This window comes from Canis lupus, chromosome 29 (assembly GCF_011100685.1).
Source record: "Canis lupus familiaris isolate Mischka breed German Shepherd chromosome 29, alternate assembly UU_Cfam_GSD_1.0, whole genome shotgun sequence".
NCBI lineage: Eukaryota > Metazoa > Chordata > Mammalia > Carnivora > Canidae > Canis > Canis lupus.
Genome location: NC_049250.1, coordinates 17,696,638 through 17,722,273, shown reverse-complemented (window position 1 = coordinate 17,722,273; position 25,636 = coordinate 17,696,638). Strand labels below are relative to the sequence as shown.

Here is a 25,636-nt window from a genome sequence, read left to right as displayed (position 1 = left end):
TGGAGGGTACATAATCTTTGGCTATGACTCTTCAGGAAATTTGAAAAATGTGTGAGTTTATAGAGAGATGCTGACTTCTACTCTCTTCCAGAGTAGGACCAGGCCTTGGCATAGGGCTAAATAGGAGTCATCCTAGATAACACCGTTCTTATTTACTAGAACGAAGTTTATCCCTGCCAGGTGGGTTTTCTGGTATATCTGGGACGGAGTAAGTGGATGAAAAAAAACCAAAAAAACCCCCAAAAAACACCTTCATCACCAACACGGAAAAACGAGAAGGAAATGGTTTGCTCCAGGGTGTTTTTTTGTTTTGTTTGTTCGTTTGTTTTTTAATCATCCCCATCCCCAGTTTTAAGAGAGAGGAGAAAAAGCAGACCTCATTCTAAAGTAAAGACTTGCTACTCGAAGTGTGACTGAAGCACCAGCAGCAAGAGCATCACTTGGAAGCTCATTAGAAATGCATAATCTCAGGCCCCAGCCCCAAACTACTGTATCAGAAGGGGCGGTTTAACAAGATCCACAGGTGATTTGATTTCTATGCATGTTAAAGTTTGAGAAGCCCCACTCCACACCAGCAAGGTGGCTGAACATTGGAATCACCTGAGGAACATTTTAAACCACCGATCCCACCCCCAGGAATTCTGATTTAAATGGTCTGGTTTCCTAAATGATTCCAAATGTGAGAGAAGGTAGTAAAGCACGTGGAAGCCTCCTGTTCCCTAGAAGAACCTCTGAAATCGCAGCGGCTCTGGGTGCTGCTGATATGCAATGGATACAAAGAGGTCCCAGAAACTCAGCGAAGCAGCTGCCCCTTCTTCGTACAGGTAGGAGTTGGAACCAAGGCTGGCGGTTGAGATTCAGGGGCGCGACCGGACCCAGGCACATATGCTCATTAAGGCTGTTGATCATGCATTTCAGTATGGAATCCATGTAGAAATTTGCTATAGTAGAGCAAAACCCTAAGCCCGGAGTGTCCTCTGTATGCCTACCTGTTTAGCTCATCCTCAAGCAAATCCATTTGCATTTAGGGTAGGGTCCTGCACCGCAAAAGGTAATAAAAGGAGAAAGCTTGTCCAAGAAAGGGGCGTGAAGTCGTAAAGCAAGAAACAAACAAAAAAACCAGAGAGGAGTTACCCAAAGGGAAGCAGCACCCAGTGAACCCCAGCCATGAGTCAGCGCAGGGGAGGCCCAGCCCCTTCTAGGGGAGCCTGATTGAGGATCAGGCTCAGCTGCTGGGCTGGGCTGTGTGTGCTGCTGCTTCTCGTCCCAAGACCAAGTCTTAATAGCAACTTCCCTCCTTCGGCTGCTGAAACTTTTTTTTTTTTCCCCTGTGGCTGGAAAGAAGTGTCACATTTTACTCGCTCCCAACCCTTTCCCCCACCCCCTCCTGGAGAACGTGTGCGCATGTGGAGGGGGCACTGTGAGCCACCTCCAGCCTCGGGTGACTGCTCTAACTTCCAGCTCCTTGCACTGTAGCACTATGAAGTTCCCCGGGAAGCCCAGGAGCCGGACAGCTGCTTTTCTGCCTCTTTTCCTGCTCTCTTTGAAGATTCTGCAACCAGGGCACAGCCACCTTTATGGCAACCGCTATGCTGGGTGAGTAGAGCGACTTGCATTCCCTGCCTGGTTTTTAGTTGGATGGAGGGGCAGGTTTGCTCCTTCTTTTCCCCTCTCATCTGTGATTTCTCTGTGCATCTGTGCACTTCTGTCACCTACAGTAAAACGTGTGTGCAGTTCCCGGCTCTTTGGTTGAGCTGAGAAGGCGGTGGTCACAGGTCTAGCTAGCTTTTCACGCTTCTTATTATGTCCCAACCTCCGCTGTGGACCAGTTGACTGGGATCCTATCTTTGGAGGAGCCGTGGTCAGTATTTACAATATTCGCCTTAGTAGAGGTCAGTGTGGGAAGGACTGCTGAGGTACCACGTGAATCGGGACCTGAGAACTAGAGCTGCTCCTTCAGAACTGTATGCAGAAGAAGGGGTTGAAATTCACCAGTGATTGACTTAAGAACTGAGTGTGAGAGAGCGTGTTAGGGTGTGTGTGTGTGTGTGTGTGTGTGTGTGTGTGCGCGCGCGCGCTTGTAGCCTACATAGTAGTTACTAGACTTTTCAAATCTGAGCAATGCAAATGAGCCAACTCAAACTCAAAATAAAAGTAGCCGACAGTAAAATTACCCCTTCTCTGAAGGGAGAAACAATTACTCTCTCCTCCTCACCCCCCAGCCTCTGTAGGTTAGGATACTTCGTGTCTGCATTCCTAAGGAGGCATAGGACTGGGTATGAAACAATGCGTGACTTTGCAAGCCTCATCCTGAAGGCTTGCTGTGGAGTATACAGCATGTGCTTTGCTTAGATTTGCAGGGGGTCGTTCTTTGAATCTGGAAACTACTGCATTACTCCATTTTTGCAAAGCAGGAAGAACCTCAAATAGCTCTTCTAATGCAATTGCTTTTTACAGAGGAGAAAAACTGGGGTCTTCAATTTCTTTCCATAACTGCCAGTTGAGGAAAAATCTCCCCTAGATGTGGATTATGACAAGGTAGTGCCCAGTGTGTTAAGGCAAAGTTGTTCTTACGCAAGGAATAGTGTAAAGAACTTAGAAGTATGATTCTGGAAAAGCGAATGTTTCCTTTGGTCACCCTAAACAATCTGGGGCCTGCCTTTACCATTTCTCCTGAATACAGTGCTTGCAGAGGAAACTTAAAAAAAACAAAAACAAAAAACCAAGAAACCCCCAACCCTATCCTATGTTTTGGGGGCTGCAGTTTGGGAATGGAGGCCTTGGTGAGGTAAGGGTTATAGATGGTAATACAATTCCAATTTTTCCACCTGAGTGTTCCCTGGAAAAAGAGGGAACATCTGAGGGCTGCGTTTCCTTCTCTAGACACACACAGTCCAGGCTTCACATCCTGTCATTTGTCATTGCCTTGGGAGATCTAGGCAAGGGCACCATGTTTAATGACTAGTGTAGGCTCCACTGTGGAGTTTAGAAACTCTCCCAGCTGATGTGAGACCATGTGATAATCCTAGATCCCAGGTTCAGACGCACCCGTGTGACCCAGGACTGCACTCCTCCACTCAGCTGTGGCCCTGTTCTTAATTACTTTAGTGTGTGGTGCTTGATGAGGGCCGAGTTAGACCTGCTTCAGCTGAGCAAGTGCATGCACTTTCCTACTGCTTAGAGGAAACGTGGCCAACCACGGCAGCTTTTTCTTCCAGGATTTGCTGCAATTGAACTTTTTTGGAGGAAGCTGCACTACTTTTTTCTCTTCTGCAATGAAAGCATTAATTTGTTTTCCCTTTGGCTGCTGCATAATAAGTTGGTCCCAAACATATAAATTACCAGATGTCTGAAAGTTGGAGGGGGAAAAAAAGGCTGAAACATTGAAGAAACTGATAGAAGATAGCCTTACCTGTCCATCACTATAGATGCCTGGAGTTTCTTCAAAACCAGAAGTGTTGGGCAGCCCGGGGGGCTCAGTGGTTTAGCGCCGCCTTCGGCCTAGGGTGTGATCCTGGAGACCTGGGATCGAGCCCTGTGTCAGGCTCCCTGCATGGAGCCTGCTTCTCCCTCTGCCTGTGTCTCTGCCTCTCTCTCTCTCTGTGTCTCTCATGAATAAATAAATAAAATCTTAAAAAAAAAAAAAAACAGAAGTGTTGACACACACCCCCACCAAAAATGAGGTGTTTTTAACTTCGTTTTATTAGATAGTCCATTCTCTCCTCACCAAAGATGGAAGTGCTGCTTAGGTTTGGGATTGCTTTACTTGCTTTACTCAAACTACTCTCTATAAATCTAGCCCTTCAGCGAATATAAGAACCTGATGACATGACTTGGTGAAATAGTTATTTAGCATGATATTTGCCCATTCAAAGTTAGAATTCTATACCCCTTCACTTTTTCCCCCTTAAGTAATAGGTTTAGGTTTTGTTAATTATGGACCAGCCCCACTTCTTGCGTTTTGGTAGAAATATTTTTGTAGGTCTTGGTTGAGTCTAAGAAGTGATTCTCCTTTGTATAGGACTCTTCATATGAATAAAAAAGAACATTCAGGGCAGCCCAGCATGCTTTCTGAGAGCAGCTAGCTAATGAGCTTAGTCGTCTTTCTACACAAACTAGCAGTTGTATAATGCCAGTTGTATAATAGATGCTTAATAAATGGCAAATTAAAGCATCTTAAGAAAAAGATAAGGAAAATCTGAAACGAGTTAATAACTTTTTGGATATCTATTTTTTTAAAGATCTTATTCATAAGGGACACAGAGGCGGAGACATAGGCAAAGGGAGAAGCAGGCTCCCTGCAGGCAGCCCAATGCAGGATTCGATCCCAGGATCATGCCCTGAGCTGAAGGCAAATGCGCAACCACTGAGCCACCCAGGTGCCCCTTTGGAGGGCATATTAAATGATGTAAGGGAAATTTGAAAATACATAGAAAAAGATTGAAATATAGAAAACCTTCAAATAAAACATACTGTCAGAGGGCTTCAGGAATTAAATACAAGTCCAACAATTCTGCAATCAACAAAGGTCAGTGAAGGAGACTCCTACACAAGCAAACTACACAAGCAATCAGCACTGTTCTTTCTCTCTCCTTTCCATGAATTCCTGGAAACCAACTTAAGTTGTTATACTGTGATATACTAGAGGCAAAAACCTAAGGATCTCCATCACATGAAATTAGTGTCTTTGTATGTGTCTGATAAACGATATAAAACCATAGAGCAATACATTCTGGAAATGGTGTACAACCAAAACACCATTTTGGTTGGGGATGATTTTTTTTTTTCCTTTGAAAACCATTTACTCTGTACCTCCTTCATGCCAGTCAAGGAGCATGATGTTTAAAATCCAGAAGTTCAACTGCCTGGGTTTCAATTTCTGCTTTGTGACAATTAGTAGCGCTAAATTACCTGGGTCAAGTTCTTTAAACTTCTCTGAACCTCAGTTTCCTATCTGGAATAATGGAGAGAATATTATAACCTTTCTCATCAAGTTTTGTGAGAATTAAATGCTGTAGCAGTTACTGTATAGTTCTTAGCACTTAGTACTAACAGGTGGTGAGGTAGCTAATAATTCCCAATACTTTAAACGTTTCTATAAATATTACTTCGACAATGTTCTGCAGTTCTGGGTATCCCCATTTTATAGATAAGCTAAATGAAGTACAGACTAACCCAGGTTCAGAGCTAATTAACCCAAGGTCCCTGTAAGGGCACAGTTAGGATTCTAACCCAGCTCTGACTGACTGGACAAACTACTTCACACTCTGTCATTGGTTTAGATACAGAAAGATTATTGCTCTTAAGGAAAACTGAAGGTTTACTCTTGGGGAACTGATGGTTTCAGGATAATAAAGAAGTGGATTAAATAGAATTGGAAGTCTAATTGTGGTTCCTCTCTCTAGGTAAGGAGTCACTGATGGTAAATCTTAGGAAAAGCCTGCAAACAAAGTATAGAAAGTGGAAGATGAGGAAACTTAGGTTGTCACAAAGAACAAAGGAGCATAGAAAGTGACCATGGGAGTGTGCCTTCATTCAATAAGTAATATTCCTCTGTGCCAAAAACATTGACCAACAGAATCAATGCCCTCTGATAGCTGGCAGTTTAGTGAAGAAAATAGCCCCACACATTAGTAGGCAGTGTATAAATGTTGTATGGCATGAACAGACCATAGAGATTGATAAGTGAGCTCTGACGCAAGAAGGGAGGAGTATAAATCTATTCCAGGCCTCACCTGTGCTGGTCACCGAGCCCTGCTTAGCTGGGGAGGAGAGCGAACATCCTTTCTGCTGCCAGGGTTGCTTTTTGGACTTGAACCCACTGGTATTGTATCTGACTGCCAAGATCTTGCACACTCCTTCCTCACTTAGTCCTGTAAATGTGGAAGACTCCTTTCATGTCTCTGTATGGTTATTTCCCCCTCTTTCCAGGGAGCCACTCCAATGACTCCATCTCTCATGACCATAAGTACATATGTGCAGGCCTGGTTATAGCCCACTCGCCGGCTGATGCATTCTGATTAGCCACTGTCCATGCTGTACCCACAACTCCATCCTCAACGCCATGGCACCTAACACCCCCTCCCTCACCACAGACATATACACACACTGTCAAGTTTGCTAGTCCTCCATGGAAATGGGATATGCAGATTCAAGAAATAGACCTGAAGGAAATAAGGTGTTAGGTATTTTTTTGTTGTTGTTGTTTTTGTTTTTGTCTTGGTGTGTGTTAGTTTTTAAGAAGGCAGTTTGGTCCTTGAAATCCTATAAGCAAAAAGGCCCCAAATCGGGATGTGACCTATTGAAAAGAGGACTATGACAAATATAGTGACTCAGTAGAACAGACTGAACTTCAGGGATGTCATATTTATTCTCCATCTTACTTCTCTGGATATTCCTCTAGGTCTCTCTCAAGAGCTGCTTTTTATTTTCATCCTCCGATGGTGGCTCCCTTTTAAGGTTTTTAGCTTTTAGAAACCCGTAGCTAGAAGTCAAGAGATCAAGGTGGTCATGTGAATCTCAGTCATCTTTTATGTTGGTAGTTACACCTCCATTCAGGTAGGGTGGTCAGAAATCACTATTTGCCTGAGACTGGCCCTGTTCGCACTGGCTGTTCTGGCCTAGCAATTGGCAATACCCCACTTTAGTGTGCGCAGACTCCTGATTTGGATGGTAAGTCATGGATTCAGCCTTCTTATTCACTGTTTGCTTCTTTAATAAGCTTTACTTCAAGTTTTCAACTACCCTCTTACTCCTCTCCAGAGTACAAATTTAGTTCCTTACATTCCTATAGAAAGTATCCTACTTTTCTCTCCCTTGCGATAGCTGCCAGTGTTCAGCATTTCCTTCCCTCAGCTTAAATTAAGGTAGTTTTCTCCTAACTAATCTAGCTTTCTCTAATCCACTCTTTCTGGTGATCTTACTAAAATAAGATTTTATAGGTGTGTATGTTACTCCCTTGCTCAAAGATCTACTTTGACTCTCTTGCCAAATCTGGAATCCTTTGCCTGGATTTCAAGGCCTCTATAATCAGACTCTCTAATCCTCCTGTCTCTATTTCACTCTTCCTCAGCCTTGAGACTCCTCTGTAGTCCAGAGAAATAGAAAGCTTTAGCATTGCCCCATCTTTAACAAAAGCAGGCAGGCCCCATTCATCATAAAGTCCTAAAGCAAGAATGAGCCATCTCAGATCATGAATGATGGATCAGAATGTGTGAGATATAGATTTTTGGGGGCATTAGGGAATTGTGAAAGATGTATCGTGGGTTCTAAGGTTGGTTTTGAGACTATTCTTCACAAGGTGGCTGTGGTTTATAGAATAGTTCTTCAGTGTTCTCTGGAAGTTCCTTTGAGTTCTTGGCCCTTACTAATGGGAGAATAACTTTAGTTTTCCTTCATGCACTACCTCAAAGTGCAACTCCTAAGTGCTTATTATCAGCTATTTATTCCAAAAGCTTTATTCCCTGCAGTCTGTTCTGTGTTTTGAAGCTGCCTCCTTTGCTTGGTAAAGGCATGCAATGCTATATGAACTCCCAGGCAGGCAGTACTCCATGGGGATCAGCATTCGCACCGCCACTGAGCTAGTAGAGGAATGTTTTATGTGCTTCTGGGCCACTTTCTTCTTGGAGCCCAGTCTGATAATGGAGCCTCTACTTTATGGCATCAGGATGCATTCTGGGTAATACCGTTAAGCATAATCCCTTCCACTCCCTGGAAAAAAATGAAGGATATTACTCTTTCATAACTTTACTCTGTACTTTGAAAGCTACAAAGCATTAATTTTTTCTGTGTAAATGAAACTGATCAGAAAATGAAGTCATCTTGTGACCTGTTCTAATCTTCATTATAATCACTCAGTAGACAACCAGTTTATAGGACTAGAATTTGCTTTGTCAAATACCTTCCCAATCTGCCTCTGGGCATTAGCTTCTTTATTATAAGGTGGAATGTAGAATATGAAGCTTTCGGGTGTTCTGGGTAGTGTAGTAAATTTCATAAATTATTTTATTAAAGGTTTAAGCAAAACTTCAAAGTGGCTTCAAAAAATATTTTCTCAGTGTACTTTGAAAATATATATATTTTTTAGTATTTGTTACTAAGGATACTGTTGAGCTGTGGGTTGTTTTTTTTTTTCCTGTACCCCCAAATTTCAATGGTTTGAACAAGAAATGTTCTCCTGTGGAAATAAAGGCAGGTATAGCTGGTAGTGCCAGAGAACTGGGCCCTGTCAGGTGTCTCTGCCATGCTCAACACTCAACTCCCAGATGTGTCGCCGAGCTCTTGTGGTCCAACTAGCAGGACCATGGAAATGGTTGGTCACTCTCCTTTAAAAGAACAGCCCTTTACCATTACTCCCTACTGGCTAGAGTTGGTTAGGTGGATTTAGCTGCGTGGGAGGCTATGAAATGATGGCTGGGGATGGTGGATATGGCTGGGGAGCACATACTGTAGAAATAACTAGCAGCATTTCTCAGTGGTCACTCTGATATTAATGATTACCAATTCATTTTCCCTTCTCTTTCATTCTCCCATAGAAGCAATCCATCCACATGGCTTTTTAGGATTGTGTACTTCACACAGATTCAAGATGCGCATTTTTATTCTGTAAATAGTATTTAAGTTGTAGCATCAAAAAGAGACCATAAAATTAGAGCTCAGTCCCTTTATTTATTACAGGAGGAAGCAGAACTCCAAAAAGGTAAGATTATTTGTGGAGCTGGTAGCAAAATAGGACTAAAGCTCAAGTCAGCTGAGTTTGCAGCATTCCTTATAGTTAACAACACTGGATCCAGAAATCTTACTCTTTCCTATTCCCTAGGGTTATTGGGGATGAAGTAAAATGATGTGGCAAGGCTGAGAAGTGTTTAATGCAGGAGGATTTAATTTCATCTCTATAAATATTTATAGCATATCTGGCCCTCCTCTAGTCTGGGCCTACAGATAAAAGAGCAGTCCATGTACAGTGTAATGAGTAACTTGGGTAAGTAAACAGTTTCAACTTTGGATCACTGTGCCCACAGATAAACCTCTTGGTGCCAAGTGAGTGTAAGAGAGGATCACCTAATGTAGACTGAAGGGTGGAGATAAACCAAGGCTTCTTGGTTGTGAGAGGAGTCTTTTAAAAGAATCTGAGTAAATTATTAAATCTGCAAGCTATTTTACATTTTTCTTTTTGAATGATTGGGACTCCAAGGACATGGCCCTCCTCTCAGGCATAAAGAACAAATAGAAATTAGGTTAGGGCTTTTCAGACCTCGGGAATATGTTGGCTGTGCAAAGAACTACAGATAAGAACTTTGTTAAATCTAGAAACTCAAAGCAATTCAATATGGCCAAAATAAAGGGTGTTTTTCTTGGTAGGGGTGAGAAGTGGGGTAAGCTTTCAAGGTCATGAAACATTGTATGTCCCATAACATGGAGTTTTGGTTTCTTCCAGAACTGGGACTCTGGTGACTTCATGCTAATCAGAAATTTTACAAAGGATATCTAGATGACTTCCCCCACCCCCACCCCCTTCATTGCGAAGGGAATCTTGAAGGCTAATAATTAGAGGTAAAAGATTGGGCTATTATAGTGACTCTGCTAATATGTGGTAGAGCCTGGCTTCTGGCAGTAACAATCAAAAGGAAAGGAGAGAAACAAAGAAATACTTAATAGGTAGAGTTTTCACAATTGGGTAACCAAATGGGACATAAGAGGAAATAGTATAAAATATTAGGATTAACAGGACTGTACTCTTTGCGGAGAAAGTACTTCTTCAGCTCTATAGTTTGAGGGGTCTGTAAAATACCCAACTGGATAGATGGCACTGAAGCTCAAAAGTTATCTAAACTATGGAATAGATTCCAGTAACTGATGTATAGTTTCCTAAAACCTCAAGTGTAGGATGGAGAGTCTAGGAAGCACTCATTACATGAAGAAGAGCCAAAACCAAGATATAGGACAAAGTGGGGAGAGGGAAACCAGAGAAACTAGTAGAAAGTCCTAGAAAGAAACCCAGGAAACTAAGATCCAAGAATGGTGAGTCCAGTCACACTAAATATGGCAAAGTGATATCTATTGGCTTGGCCATTCAAGACACCAACTGTATTCTCCTCAGAGGTGCTTTTGGAGGAATGGTGAGGGAAATCTGGAGGTTGAGGAACAAATGGGATGTGAGGACATTAGCCATGAGTATAGACCATAATTTCAAGGAGCTTATCCATGAGGTGGGAGTAGAGGGTTGATAATTAGTTGAAAAGGCTTTGTTCTTGCCTTTACTACTTAAGATAGGGGAGCATGGCCATGTTTTATGCTAGGTGGTAGGAATCTAGGTAAGAAATGGAGTTAGGTTTCTGAAGAGACAGGAAGCTAGCTGACCTCTTTCCTCTTAAAAAAGAAATTGTCCTGGTCCTATAAAGACATAGTAGATGACCTGATAAAAGATGCTTTTCAGTTTTCTTAAACTTTCAGATTTACAGTACACAGTACTCCCACGCACCCTTCACTCAGTTTCCTCTAATGTTAACAACCTCTTACAAAATAGAGCCCTTTGTAAACTGGAATATAATATAGGTGTTAAGTAACTTATGTCTAATATTATTTGGAAAGGCTCTCGTGTAGATAACCTGTTACAAAATTGATTACCTTTCACCTTCCTGGGAAATTAAAAGGTCTGTGAAAATGTCTTCATATTCTCTTAGTCAAATGAATGAGACTCCTTTTTCCTTTCCTTCTGTCTGTTCCCCAAGGACTGAAGATCCCATCTCTTCCATTTTTCCAGTCCTTCTATCCGGTCTCATCCCACACACTTACCAAAAATCAGTGGTACCAATGATGCCTCACTGTCCTTCCATATCCCCATAGTGTTAGGAATCCTCAAAATAGCAACAGAGTTCCCTGCCTCTTGAGGGCTTAGATTTTAACTTTTTAAATTCAATTTAGTTGACACTATTAATTTCAGGGATAGAATTTAGTGATTCATCAGTTGTATATAACACTGAGTGCTCCTTACATCAAATGCCCTCCTTAATGCCCATCCCCAAATTATTCTTTCCTCCCCTCCAGCATCCTTGAGGGCATACATTTTAATCCAGTGCTCTAAACTGGGGGGAGGGGAAAGGAATGAAAATGCAACTATATTAGGTCAATAACCCCCTTTCTACTCTTTCCTGATCTTCAATACGCACACTGTATATTTTTATAGCATTTCAGTCTTAGATCGCCAACTGCTAAATGATAAAACTTCCACAGTATCACACATTTTATCAGCAGATGAGCTCATTTTTTCACTTAAAGAATCTGTGACCGCTTATTCATTTGCCATATTTTCACATCCCCCATCTATCTTCTAGATTTTCCTCTTAATTAGACTACTTAATGAATCCTCTAAACGTCTAAGTTCCTGTTGAGATTTTTGTGAATCTAATGAAGATGCAAGGTTTGTAGTAAGATAGGCTATAATAGGACCCCAACCACATCCATCATGTTTCCATGGAAGGTATGCCATGTGTGTATGATGTGATAGCAATGTATTTGCCATCAAAATTGCCAAACATGGAAGTTTAGAGGCATTTAGGATAACCCTGTGTAGCAAGATGTTTGGAGTAAGAAATTTGCTACTGAAAAACTATTCTATGCTCTTGACTTCTAGGGTGGAAAAGGAAGACCCAGGGAGAACTGGACTCCCCACAGGAGTTTTCAGGCCTCTGTGTGGCAGTAAAAGGGAATGACTGCAAGTGACCAGTAGGGAATCCTCTTAATATCAGATTAAAAAAAAAAACAAACTATTTCTGCATTTCAAAGAAGTATAGCCTGACTGGTTTCCTTTGCCTAAAATGAGGGAGTTTATTCCCTCAGAACCTACTTGGCCTTCACAACAGCTGTTCTGAAACTCCCCAATTACTTAAAGCTCTTACTCTATCTCACCCTCTCTCCCACCCACCCATGACCCCAAAACTTTTGCTAATAAAAGCAAAGATGTGTATCTTTGAGATGGAGGTGATGTGGTATATGGCCTGAGTTATCTTGGCTTCCATCCTCTCTAACTTGAACTGTACAGGTCTCCTAGCTCACCTCTCCTTTCCAAGACAACATCTCCTTTATTCATTCACCATTTTTTCCCAAAGTATAGTTGATAGTTACATTAGTTTCAGGTGTACAAATAGTGATTTGACAAATTTATACCTTATGCTATGCTCCCCCTAAGTGTAGCTACCATCTGTCACCATACAATGCTATTACAACATTGTTGACTATTTCCCTAGGCTGTGCCTGTCATCCCTGTGAATTATTCATTCCATAACCAGAAGCCTGTATCTCCCACTCCCTTTCGCTCATTATACTCATTCCCCTACCCCTCTCGGCTCTAGCAACCATCAATGTGTATTTAAGTCTGTTTCTGTTCTCTGTTTGGTTTTTTTTTTTTTTTTTTTTTTTTTTTAGATTCCACATATAAGTAAAATCATAGAATCTTTCTCTAACTTCACTTAGCATGATAAGCTTTAGGTCTAGCCATGTTGTAAATGGCAAGATCTCCCTTTTTTATGTCTAATATTCCTGTGTGTGTGTGTGTGTGTGTGTGTGTGTGTACACATACCATATCTTCATCTATTGGTAGACACTTGGGTTGTTCCATACCTTGCCTATTGTAAATAACGCTGAAATAAGCATACGGGTGCATATATTTTTTCAAATTAGCATTTTCATTTTGAGTAGATCTCTAGTAAGATTACTGGATCTTATGGTATTTCTATTAACTTTTTGAGAAACCTCCATAGTGGCTGCATCAATCTGCACTCCCACCAGTAGTATGTTCTCCACATTCTCACCAACACTCGTTATCTTTTTTATTTTAGTCATTCTGACAGTTATTAGGGCATATCTCACTGTGGTATTGATTTGCATTTCCCTGATTAGTGATGTTGAGCATCTTTTCAGGTGTCTGTTGGCCACCTGTATGTCATCTTTGGAAAAAAGCATATGCAGGTTCTCTGCCTATTTTTAATTAGATTATTGGGGTGGGTTTTTTTTTGTTTTGTTTTGTTTTTTTTGTTTTGTTTTGGTGTTAGGTTGTATTCTTAATGGGTTACTATCTAAAATACATAACTGGAGTTATCCTATGCAGGTTTCTTCTCCCATTCAGTAGGTTGCCTTTTCATTTTGTTGACGGTTTCCTTTGCTGTGCTAAGCTTTTTATTTTGGTGTAGTCCTAATAGTTTTTTGCTTTTGCTTCCTTGCCTTAGGAGACCTATCTAGAAAAATGTTGCTAAGGCTTATGTCAGAGAACTTACTGCCTGTGTTTTCTTCTAGGACTTTTAGGATTTCAGGTCTCACATTTAGGTCTTTAATCAATATTCCTTAGTTTATTTTTGTGCATCAGAAAGTAGTGCATTTCATTCTTTTGCATGTAGATGACCAGAGTTTTCCCAGTATCGTTTAAAGACCTGTTTTTTTCCCCATTGCATAGTCTTTCCTCCTTTGTCATAGACTAATTGACCATATAAATGTAGGTTTATTTCTGTGTTCTCTATTTTGCTCCATTGATCTTGTTTCTGTTTTTGTGCCAGTACCATACTGCTTTACTATAGTTCTGTAGTATATCTTGAAATCTGAGATGATGGTATCTCCAGTTTTTTCTTTTTCAAGAATGCTTTGGCTACCTGAAGTTTCTCGTAGTTCTATAAGCTTTAGTAGTCTAGTACTGTGAAAGCATTGTTGGGGGAAAAAAAGACATTGTTGGTATGTTGATAGGGATTACATTGAATCTGTAGATTGCTTTGGGTAGTATGGACATTTTAACAATATTTTTCCAATTCATGAGTATGAAATATCTTTCCATTTGTTGGTGTTATCTTTAATTGCTTCAGTGTTTTATAATCTTCAGGTCTTCAGGTACAGGTCTTTTACCTCCTTGATTTAAATGTATTCCTAAGTATTCTTTGGTACAAGTCAACACATTTGAGTGCCTACCATGTGCCCAATACTATTTTAAAGCCTAGGAATACAGAAACTTAGATGAATAGGAATTATGGCACTAGTGAATAAAATTGTCCCTCATGGGATTTACGTTCTATGGGATGACAAATAATAAACCATAGTGTTAAGATATTATAAGGATTATGAAGATAAAGCATAGACAGGGAATAAAGAATGTCAAGAGAAAAGATGAGAAGAATAAACTGAGACCAGGAGCCATCTGAATATCTGAAGGTAGAAATTTCCAGGCAAAAGAAATAGCAAATGGAATGGGAGCCTGGGGATGTATCACTGAAAAGGGGTCCTCAGATCAGCATCAGCATCACCTGGGAACTTTTTAGAAATGCAGACTCTCAGGTTACACAAGCTCCTCCTCCAATGCCCTCCCAGCAAGGAACTCCAGGGGTAGAACTAGCAAAATGGGTTTTAACAAGTCTTTTTTTTTTTTTTTTTTTTTTTTTTTTTGGGTTTTAACAAGTCTTTTAGGTAATGTAAACTTAAAGTTTGAGAACCCCTGTGGAGAACAAGCACCAAGTTGATTTGGCAGGAACTGAGCCATTGAGGAGAGTAGTTATTCTTTTTTTTTTTTTTTTTTTTTTTCCCCTGATCCTCCCCTGCAAATAACACTTTATTTCCTTTTTTTTTTTTTTTTTTTTTTTAAACATTACAAAACATCCCCAAATCCCTTCCACCTCTTCCTCTGTACTTTTGTCTCCTTGGCACACATTCCTGGGGAATCCCTCCCTCTCCCTCTTTCTGGAGCCTGCCTGCTTTCATGAGCCAGTTCAAACATTACTGGTCAGGTAGGAGTTCCCTGATCCCACCAACAGCCCTAATTGCTCCCATGCCATAATCCCATAGTACTCTATCTGTCCTTTATTACAATCACCACAGGTTATTGGGTATTAATAGTTTTTTGTGGATGTCCTTTTGAAGGAAGAAAGTTGTTCTACAAGCAGGTTGAGCTCTTAATCTTTTCTGTATTCTCCAATCCCAAATAGTATTTGGCACATCCGGTAAAGTTTAGATGGATGGAAGAATGGGGAAGGCAGGCAAGTAAGGCAACTAATATATTAGGAACAAACTGCTGATCTTTGCGGGCGGTTTTGCCAGATTAGATTTCATAAAGGTGAAGATATAGTGAGAAATAGAAGCAATTTGCCCCTTTGGGCTGCGGGAGGGATATGGGGATCTTGAGAACTGCCACCTGTAGGTACCAATGTGCAATATTCCTCACCTTCATGTCATTTTCTCCCTGTTCAGTGCATTTCAGGTATCATTCAAATGATTATCCAATTTTGGTCTCTCAGATATTTTACTTATCTGGCTCCTAAAACTGCTTTGAACAGCATCATGTTGCAGGGAGATCTGATGCCAAGCTGCTGTTTCCTGTGTAGTTGCCAGTATGGGCAGCAGCTGGTCAACATGTTAGCCATTATCTTTTTTTTACCAAATTTGGAGAAGTGATTATTGCCTCCTTGTCATTGTTTTAGCCTCTAAGGAAAACCTATGAACTCACCTGAAATTATAGAGGACTCCTACATCATCAATTCATGTTGAGTTTAATATCTTCTGTAGTCCTGGAGTAATTTTTATGAACCAAGTGCTTCCCAATTTATCTTTCAAAATTTTATTGTCCATGTTTTTTTTTTTCCTTTTTAGCTCATCTTTTTCTAACTCTTTAGATGTCTTGATGCAATAAGAATATGTTTGCAATTCCTATACTCAGTTACCCTATTCAGATCCCCATAAAAATTCCAGATACCACAGAAACTGAATGGCCCTGGAGAATACAGGCAGGCTTCCTTCAAAATAAGCTAACGATAAAAATTTGAACAGATAGAATTGATCAAATAGAGAGCTGTGTGGTTCAAAGTATCCTCAGACTTAGAGCATTTCTTGAGTGGAGCCCAGCATGCTTTCCATGGCAGCAGTCAAGTTTTAATAAAATCTGTAAATATCCAGATGGAAATTGTGAGAAACAAACTGATCCTTGCGAGAAAGGCTTATTAGTCTTAGAAAGACTTGAATTAAGGAGTGTTGGAAGAAGGGAAGATGGTCAACTGAGAAATAGCAAGAGGAGGGTCCAAAGTTAGAGACTTATTTTCCTGTCATGAAAATGCTAGTTTCTCAAAATCTGACAAGTCAAATGACATGCCATCATCTTGGTCTCTTGGTGTGGTTGTTTTGTTTTGGTTTTGGTTTTGTTTTTTTTGGTATGTGAAAAATCATCTGTTCTGTCCTTTAATGAAACAGAACGCTTAACTGCTGGATAAATATTTCACCTTGGGCCCAGCAACTGGTAGGTCAGTTCTTTCTAGAAAATGGATCCTCATAAGAAAAAAGTTAAATGGTAAAGTGAAATTATTACCAATTCCCCCCCAAATTAAGTACTTCTAAACTGCCATAAAGCTGCAAAATCTATATAGTGGCCCAGTCTCATTTTTAGAAGAGCAACTTGCAAATACCTGAAAGAACTTGAGAATGGAAAATGTTTAACAAAAATTCTTACACATACCACTTGCTTATAGGTTATTCACAGCTTCTGGTAAACACATTGCATCTTTAAGTATTACTCCTAAGATTGTTCTGTTAATTCATAGTACAATGGAAGCCAGTTCTTCATTTCACCCAATCTAAAAATATGCTAACCTCAAAAAAAGTGGCCAAAGTGGGGTCCATGGAAATAGTACACCCTAAATAGTAAGACCCATAAACCCTCATTGTCTGCCATGACCGTTAAGGACGACACAGTTCTCTTAGTTTTCTTAGTTCAAGTGGCAATTCATAGCTCCCAAACTTTGTGAAGAACCTTCTATCCTTAACCAATTGGTCTTAATCAGATTCTGAGGGGTTTATGAGGATGCCCACTTAATACTTTGACTAAGACTTACATGCCTGCCTCTTTCACCATTAATAGAAGGAAATAATCGTTTTTATTTTCCAGAGCATCACTTCTTCCAGAGCTCTCTGATGCCCTTCTGTACCACTTATCACTTGGCATTGTAATTGTCTAATTGTCCTTCTCTTCCTAACCTATATATTCTTTGGAGATAAGGAACCTCTTCTACTTCAAGTCCAATCTCTACCCAAACTGCTTTATTGTTATCTTTCCACCCACTGAAGTTGAGCCATACTCAGTTGCCAATATTAGACTTCTTTAATCTAAAATAACAGCAGTCTCATATGCTTCAACCTAATAAAAGCTTTAACTAACTGAAAAATGACTTTTTTCATGCTGTGGAAATTCTAGCAGTTTACATGCAGATTTTCTATTGAAGTACCAAGGATCTATCAGGTTTACAGTATATTGCCAGAGCTTCTCAAACTTTAATGTGCAAATGAATCACCAGGGGATCTTGTTAACGTGCAGATTTTGCTTCAGGGGGGTTGGGGTAGAACCTGAGATTCTGCATTTCTAACAAGCTCCCAGGAGCTGATCCTATGGTTCATGGGCCAGGCTTGGAATAGCAAGTTTTTGGAATACGGGATGAGGAATCAAGATGTAAATTATAGATCTTCTACTAGCTATCTGTCTCTCTCACTTAATCTTTGTAAGCCTTATTTTTCCATGATATCCAGGGGGTTAATTAGGAGGTCTATTAACTTTCAAGTCTAATGTTGATGATCTGCTAGGGTCATGTTTACCTAAGTGATTGCAGAGTCCACACAGCATAAAAGGTTAGGAGCAACAGCTCAGTCCTCTGATTGCATCCCAGCTCTTCCACTTACCCTGTGACCTTAGAGAGTTACATAATCTCTGTGCTTTAGTTTCCTCCTCTGGAAAATTGAACTAATACTAAATTCACATATATAAAGTGCTTAGGAGAACTGAACACACATAAACATAAGCTATTTTCAACACTAATATCTTCAGTTTCATTTCTAAGAAGCTTTCCTAAGGGCATTATCTCAAATGTGGACGAATATCTACAGTATATGATAAAGATGTTTATCACCAATTTTATCAAAATCTGTCAAGCTACAACCATGTCCAACAATATGAGAAGGGTTGCTTACATATTATGGAATCTGCCCATTATAAATGCTTAATATTTTAATGCTCAAGATACAACATGAAATGATGACAAAACAGGATACAGAACTGTATTAACACTTCAAGTTTGATTTCTTACAAATGATATGGTTAACTTTCAGGTAGGGGGAAATGTTCTAAAATATTAAGTGATTATTATGACCAAGGGGCAGCACTAGAGGTGATATTTTTCCTCCTGTATTACTTATGAATTCTACATGAAGTATGAACAATTTCTCTAGTCAGAGAAAACAATTTTTAACATGTTTAAAACCTACCCTACCACCCCCCCCCCAAAAAAAAAAAAAGTCGACACTATAGCAAGGATTTCAGCTTGTTATGCCAAAACTGTTTCAGAAGCATTGCAAATAAGAATCAGAAGTCAGTAAAATTAATAGTGTAGCACTCAATGCCAAACTAATGACAGAAAAGAAAGACATGCTCATTTTTTTTATTTTTTTTATTTTTTTTTAGTTCTGAGCAAAAATGCGATTGCTGGGTATCCTAACGAAGCGTTAAATGGCCAAAGCGGCTGCCTTGCTGAGTGTCACATAGGTAACAGGGAAACTAGAAAACAGGGGAGCAGTGTTTAAGACTTTGCAGTTTAGAATAATACCAGGCACAATTAGCATCATGCTGATGTGTGTGTTTAAGTACATTTTCAAATAGAAATTCTGTTCTCAGTACCACACTATAACTAAACTTGTATTTCAATTTTCATTCAAAAGTTAATACAAAAAAGTTAATACAATGGGTCAAAAACTGCATTTGAAATGACTAGAGGGAGAATCCATTATGCTTTTAGATCTTTTCCCCTATTACAGATACTTTTCTGAGACTAAGCCCATTAGATCTTAAAGAGGAAAAATATTTGCTAGCAGTTTCCTGAACCATCAATTTCTTTTTAAAGCTGCCATAATAGTGATAATCAGAACCTAGTCCAGGTTGAATGCCTTCTGACTTGCCAAAGAACATGAGAGCTATTTCATCTTGTCTATGGGGCATGAATTGAGAGGAAAGTTAGTCTGCATAAATCTTCTGCTATTCCACTGTCTGATAAAATCCCTCATCCTTAATTTTTAGTTGACTCTTCGGTACTTCGAACTTCTCACTTTTTGGGTAGACCTCCCTGCTGGTCTATGGATGCTTGATTATCTCCCTCACCAGTGACTTCAACCTGAAAACTAGAAGAAAACAATGTCTGGAAAAATTTTTTAAAAAGAAGCACTTTCAATCACTTGCAAATCATTTTTTCTCATACATGCTAGAACCTTGCTTAAACAGACTTCTGCTTTAAGACACAGGGTCTTGCTTAAAGAATACTGAAAGAGAATAGCTTTGCAGCGAACTTTGTGGCTGATGGTGGTGCAACTCAGGATAACTGTCATCCAGGAAAAAAATGATCTAACAGATATCTAACACTCTCTTGTCCTGTAATTTTTGTGTATGTTTTGTAATATAATGCATTGGGATTAAACATGGGATTAAATAGACCCGTAGATGGTTAAGCTCAGTAATTTGCCCTATCTATGGGGGTATGTTCCAAGGCCCCCAGTGGAGCCTGAAATTACAGATACTGCTGAACCCTTTATATACATACATATCTAGGATAAAGTTAAATTTATAAGTTAGGCACAATAAGGTGAACAACAAGAACATAGAGCAATTATATATAGTAAACTAATAAATTAGGTGAATGTGGTCTCTCTTCAAAATACTGTGTACCGTAATCACCCTTCTTGTGATACGTAAAATGTCTATGGGAATGAATTGAAGTGGGGTCAATGACCTCAGCATTAGATTACTACTGACCTTTCTGATTTGTCGGGAGAATTATCTGCTTCCAGAATAGTTGACTGCAGGTAACTGAAATCAAACATAAGAGTGGGGGACTATTGTATGTAGAAATCAGGGGTGTTCACAGTAGTCAATCATGGAGCTTTGAAAATGGAAGTGGTGATCTCAAAGTTCCACTAAGTCAGCCAACAGGTGCTCGCTTCAACAGCACATATACTAAAATTGGAATGATACCGAGAAGATTAGCATGGCCCCTGTGCAAGGATGACACACAAATTCGTGAAGTGTTCCATATCTTTCACTTGATGGGATGAGCACTGGGTGTTATACTATATGTGGGCAAATCGAACTCCAAAAAAAAAAAATATACAAAAAAGTCAGCCAACAGTAGCATATACTGGGACCTATATTCATCCATTAAATCCTCATTGAGCATTTAACATGTTTCAAGTTTCAGATGTTAGGAATATAAGGGGCTACAAATCAGGAAGGTAAAAGCCCCTGTTCTTGTGAGGCCCATATTTTCGTAAGGGAGATGGGCAATGTAAAGTGAACAAACAGTAACAGTTATTTATATCATGCCTGCTGTAAGAATATATGATCCTGTGACTTTCATTTATTCAACAATGTTGAATTGTTGATTCTGTTGAATTGCTGTTGATTGCCTATGTACCTAGCACTGTGCTAAGCATCCCACACAATGTCCTTGCTTTCACTGAGTTTACACTTAAGTCCAGGTGGCAGATGTTAATTACAATGTGATTATTATAAAGAAGCAGCACAGAGTGCTACCTATTCAGGAAAAATTATTAAGGCAGGGAGGTCTTTTTGAAAATGTTGTTCAAGGCAGAGCTTTGAATGATGCTGATTTTCTGGAAGCAGCTATTATAGCAGATGGCAGCTGGTGAGAAACGTGTTGTAGGATAAGGAGCAAGGGGTATATGACGCTTCTGCTGATCATGGATTATTTTTAACTGCAATTTTAAAGGAAAATCTGGTCTAATAGGTTAGTATTTAGTACCTTAGACTTTAAAAGTACTTTCTCATGAACTATCTCAGGTGCTCCTCAAACTATAACCTACAAGGAAGTGCTTTAAGTTCTGTAAAATAAAGCAACACAGATGCCCTTCCTAAACTCGGTTTCTAAACTATAGAATTGCATGTGATCCTTCCATTGTAGGGTACACCTGAAATTGTGAATGGTGCTCCGTGGGGCTCTTTGCCTTGTACACAGAGTTTTCTGAATATTAGCTATTGGCTTTAAAAGGCAGTTGAGCTACTGTGAGTTGGCTGCAAAGTTGAAAGAGGAGGCTGGAGGGAAATGTCAAAAGGAAACTTAAGATGTGATTAGTAGGTGTGTGAGGCATACCAAGGGCAACATGCCACCTGAGGAAATCAAATCCAAATGCCAAGAGGCTCTATAGACAGAGAACAGATGGGAATGGAAGAACCTTGTGTAGGAGGAGATACACCTCCTATTCAATAATCTGAGGTAAACATGTACTTTGTCTACATTTTAAACACAATCTCCAGAGACAAGGTGGAAAAAATATCACCGATTTTTGGGGGAGGGGGCCCTTTTGCCTATTTTGTATCAATTTTTTAAGAGAATCATACATCAGGGCTGTTAATCCTTTGGTAAAGTATACAGTATATATGATACAATCTATCATTTGTCTCTTTGCTTCTTCTGTAAGGCAAAAGACCAATATAAACAATTTTAATGGTTATAAATTCAACTTTACCCTAATTGTTGCATTTATTTTATTTTTTAAAAAGATTTTACTTATTCATGAGACCGGGGCAGGGGAGGTAAGACACAGGCAGAGGGAGAAGCAGGCTCCATGTGGGGAGCCCGACGTGGAACTCGATCCCGGGTCTCCAGGATCAGGCCCCGGGCTGAAGGTGGTGCTAAACCGCTGAGCCACCCAGGCTGCCCCCCTTTGTTGCATTTAAAATTGTTTAAAATGTCAAGTTGCTCTTCCACTCCACTATATAAATGTTCTGGGTTTTTTAACCCTTTCCTGACTGCTGTCTTTGGACCTTTAATCTATATGGAATTTTCTTTGTATACGGTGTAAGGAAGACTATAACTTTATTTTATCCTAGAGGGCCATTTACAGAAAACGGCATGCAAAGAGCCAACATACACAAAAATGTATATTTCACTCACAGAGCAATGCAAATTAAAGCAATGAAACGCCATTTTTCACATAGAAGATTGAACATTTTCAATCTTTCGAAGTTTTGCTAAGGCTGTGAAAGAAACCAACTCGGTGCTGATGGAAATGTGAAATTGCTACTAACTCCTTGGAAGATAATCTAGCAGACTCTATTAAGAGTTCAGATCTTTGCACCTTTGCATGAATCAATCCTATTCATAGAAAACATCTGTCCAAAAAATTAGCATGTATTACAATGTTTATTGCAGCACTGATGTAGGGATTTAAAAAAAAAAAAAAACAACTGGATTAAAAAATGGAACTGAAAGTCCATCAGCAAGTCTTTTGGAAAAATCAAGGTAGGTCACCAATAGGGAATATTATGTAGCTATCACAATGAGTTATGGGCACATGTTGACCTAGAGGAATGTGCATGATCTGTTAAATGAAGATAGAAAGTTCTAGAGTACTATGTGTGATCTTTTTAACAAGCTAGCTTTTGTTCTCTAAGGTTGTTTTCCTGGGATGTTCATCCTTCTTAGAGGTAGGAAGGAGATGATGGCAGTGGTGTTTTGAGAGGGTAGATGATCTTTGTTTCTCATTAAAATGATGCCAACATGGGAGCTTTAATTTTATCACCTAATTATGTATTTCATAGGAACTGGATTAAGAAAGAAGAAATCTTGGTTTTGTTTTGACTTATATGCCATGGGTATATCCTTGGATTCTAAATCTCTTCTTTTAACAGCTGTTGAAAATGAAGAAGGAAGGGGCAGCCTGGGTGGCTCAGTGGTTTAGTGCTACCTTTGGCCCAGGGCGTGATCCTGGAGACCCGGGATCAAGTCTCACGTTGGGTTCCCCGCATGGAGCCTGCTTCTCCCTCTCCCTGTGTCTCTGCCTCTCTCTCGTGTCTCTCATGAATAAATAAATAAAATCTTTAAAAAAAAAAAAAAGAAATATCAAATGCTCAAAGGTCCTCCCAGGACAAGAGAACATTTCTCCTGCACCTCTTACATTTGCTGTGTTACATACCAAGATTTATAAGAATTATGGCCCACTAGAAAAGGACCATCATATCTTCACTTGAAGATTCAGTGCATTTATACACATACTTAGCATGTGGAAAATGTACACTCAGCCTGGGTCACCACCTATTTTCTTCATAGAATCTCCCAGGCATAGAACAATACATCTAAAAGGAAATGAGCAGAACTTAAAGGTAATTGCTCATCAGGATTATCTGCAGATTTAACAAAATGCAGGTATACACTATGCATACCTCAAATGTACAGAATCATAATATCGAGGAATCTTTTAAAAATGACAACCAAGGGATTCTGATGCATCTCTTCTGTACGCTAGTGTTTGTGAACTACAGATGAAGTTTATCAGATAGGGTTAAGCTGCCTACCAACAGGCAGTGAAGATGGCAGATATTTGTAAATTCCCTTCATAGGAAATATCTTAGTGCTCAGCCCTCCTGCACAGCTAGCAAAATGTAGGAAATTCAAACATGTTTGCAGAGTTTCACTCTTCACATACTACAATCCTCAATAAGGAGTTTTTGCTAAAGTAACATATTAGCCTTGCTATAAAGTGTTACCCTGAACCTCTTTAATCTGCACCTGACTCTGTGTCCTGACGGACTATGCCCTAGTCTTTGGCCAAAATGCATATACTTTGTGCAACAACTCAATCATCTGGATGATCCCATTCTTTAAAAATTTTGTGGAAGTAAATATAATGTTCAAGTTGTAGTTGTATATTCCCTCTTTGAGTAACGGATGGGTGTACTTAAAATTGAAAGAAATCTATTAACACCAGACCTTCAATGTCTGAAATCCTTGAAGAAAATTACCACTAACAGAAAGACCAAGTGGAAAGGGAACCTTTTAGAAACACTGAAACAAAGCAAATGGCACGCATGGTATTTCTCTTGAGCCTCTAAGGCAGTAAAGTACCAGATGTCATACAACAAAGTCTGAGGGAACCATGGAACCTAATGGGCGTAGCCAGAGTGCTCAGCTTTAAAAAGCTCTTGTGCTTATAAAAACAAGGAAACTTGGCACCATTAACTCCATATGTTAGATTTAAGACTTTTTCCAGCCTGTGTTTGATTTACTTAAACGGTTGTAATGCTTACCTTTTGCATTAGAAGGGAGAATCTTAGTGAATAAGAGGTTTGTCCTGCCACTAATCTAGGTCTTTCACATAGTAGGTTGCTTAGTAAATATTTGGTGACTGTATTAGCTGGTACTTTCTAATCGTGCAGTTGGAAAAAGGAAAAGTCAACTGCAGTTGATCTTTCAAGTTGGATAAGCTATACAATGTACACACAGACTTCATTATCTCCTGGAGATAGCAGGAAATGGTCAACATGATAAAAATCCAGAGCAGAACTGTTGAGTCCCTAATTCAACCATCTTGAGATGAGCCATTGGTTAACTTCAAGGTACACAATGCAGAGAGATAGTTACAAAATTACCAAAGACCAGTCCTTCAACTTCTATTTCCTGGGCATCTATGGAACTATCCAGATGTGATGTTGCTCATATCTCTCTGACCACTTCTCCTTTGTCTCCATCGATGGATTCCTCCCTACCCCAACCCCATTTGGTGCTTAAGTTATCACTCAGGACTGTTTCTGCAAACTCTGTGTTCTTTCTCAAAGACGATGATTGTTTTCATGGCACTAGCTATATTACCTGTGTTCTGATGTGTTTCAAGTGTGTATTTCCAGCCCTGGCTGCTGCTTCCTATTTCAGTCCCATATGTCCAAATGGCTGGTGGATATTTCTATATGGAAGCCAACTTCTCTGAAACAGTTCATCCTTTAATTTGACACAAACTTTGCCTTTTTTTCCTATTTTCATTCAGATTGGAGAAATCTAACCCAAGGTCAAAACTGCTCATTTTTCTTTCTTCCCTACTATCGTTACTTACTGAGTGTTACCACTCCTTTCCCTGTTACAATCTCTTCCCTCTGTTTTCTCTCATTCTGCCTTCATTATATCGTGTTCATGTGGCCATAATAACCTAACTTCCAATTCACCACCTCCCCTCTGTTCTATACCTCAGAGCCAGATTAATCATCCTAAAGTACCTTTCTGTCATATAACTCTGCTGATCCAGAACGCTTCAGTAGGTTGTGACATCTCAAGAATGCTGCCCAAACTCCTTTGACATCCAAAGCCCTCTACAACTCCTTGATTTTTCCTGTCTGTTCTGGTCAAAGGAGTCTGCCCATTTCCCCAGACATGACCAATACATGCTCATACTCCATCCACTCCGTTCGTATTGCCCAGGATGCAACTCCACTTGTCCTCTCATCTGAAATGTCCCAACCCTCCAGCCTCTAGTTCTAAGTTTCATCTCTAGTATGACCAAACAAACCCACAGAGATCTCTCCCTAATAGCTTTAACTCTAGGCACCTTTAGTGTAAAGCCTATATCTTCAATCACTTCATATGCTGCTTCTAGTACTTAATAAATAGTAAATGCTCAAACTTGATTAGATTTAGAAACTGGCCTATTGCCTTGTTTATCATTCTCAATTCAACTTGCCGAAAACAATGAAAGAGAAGAGCCAGAAGAAAATCTTGGCAGCTGGGCTCAGTATCCCCTCCTCCAAGGCCCAAACAAAGTTCTGTGAATTGAATTCAACCATCATCTTTCTCTTTTCAAA

General features: G+C 39.7%; 1 protein-coding gene and 1 non-coding gene across 3 annotated transcripts in view; both read left to right on the top strand.

Moving 5' to 3' along the window:
- The first annotated feature begins 1,161 nt into the window (after positions 1-1,161).
- The window catches only part of CPA6 (carboxypeptidase A6), a 336,470-nt gene continuing 311,995 nt past the window's right edge, over positions 1,162-25,636 (top strand). The window contains exon 1 of one of the 2 annotated variants that reach the window (XM_038579473.1): positions 1,162-1,596. In XM_038579473.1, the coding sequence (XP_038435401.1) occupies positions 1,481-1,596 (116 nt within the window). In that variant the 5' untranslated portion in view covers positions 1,162-1,480. The remainder of the gene's footprint in view (positions 1,597-25,636) is intronic. The other variant, XM_038579472.1, reaches the window with a different exon arrangement.
- LOC119866791 lies at positions 19,982-20,088 on the top strand. The gene has a single exon (XR_005381302.1). It is a non-coding gene; the product is annotated as a U6 spliceosomal RNA (small nuclear RNA).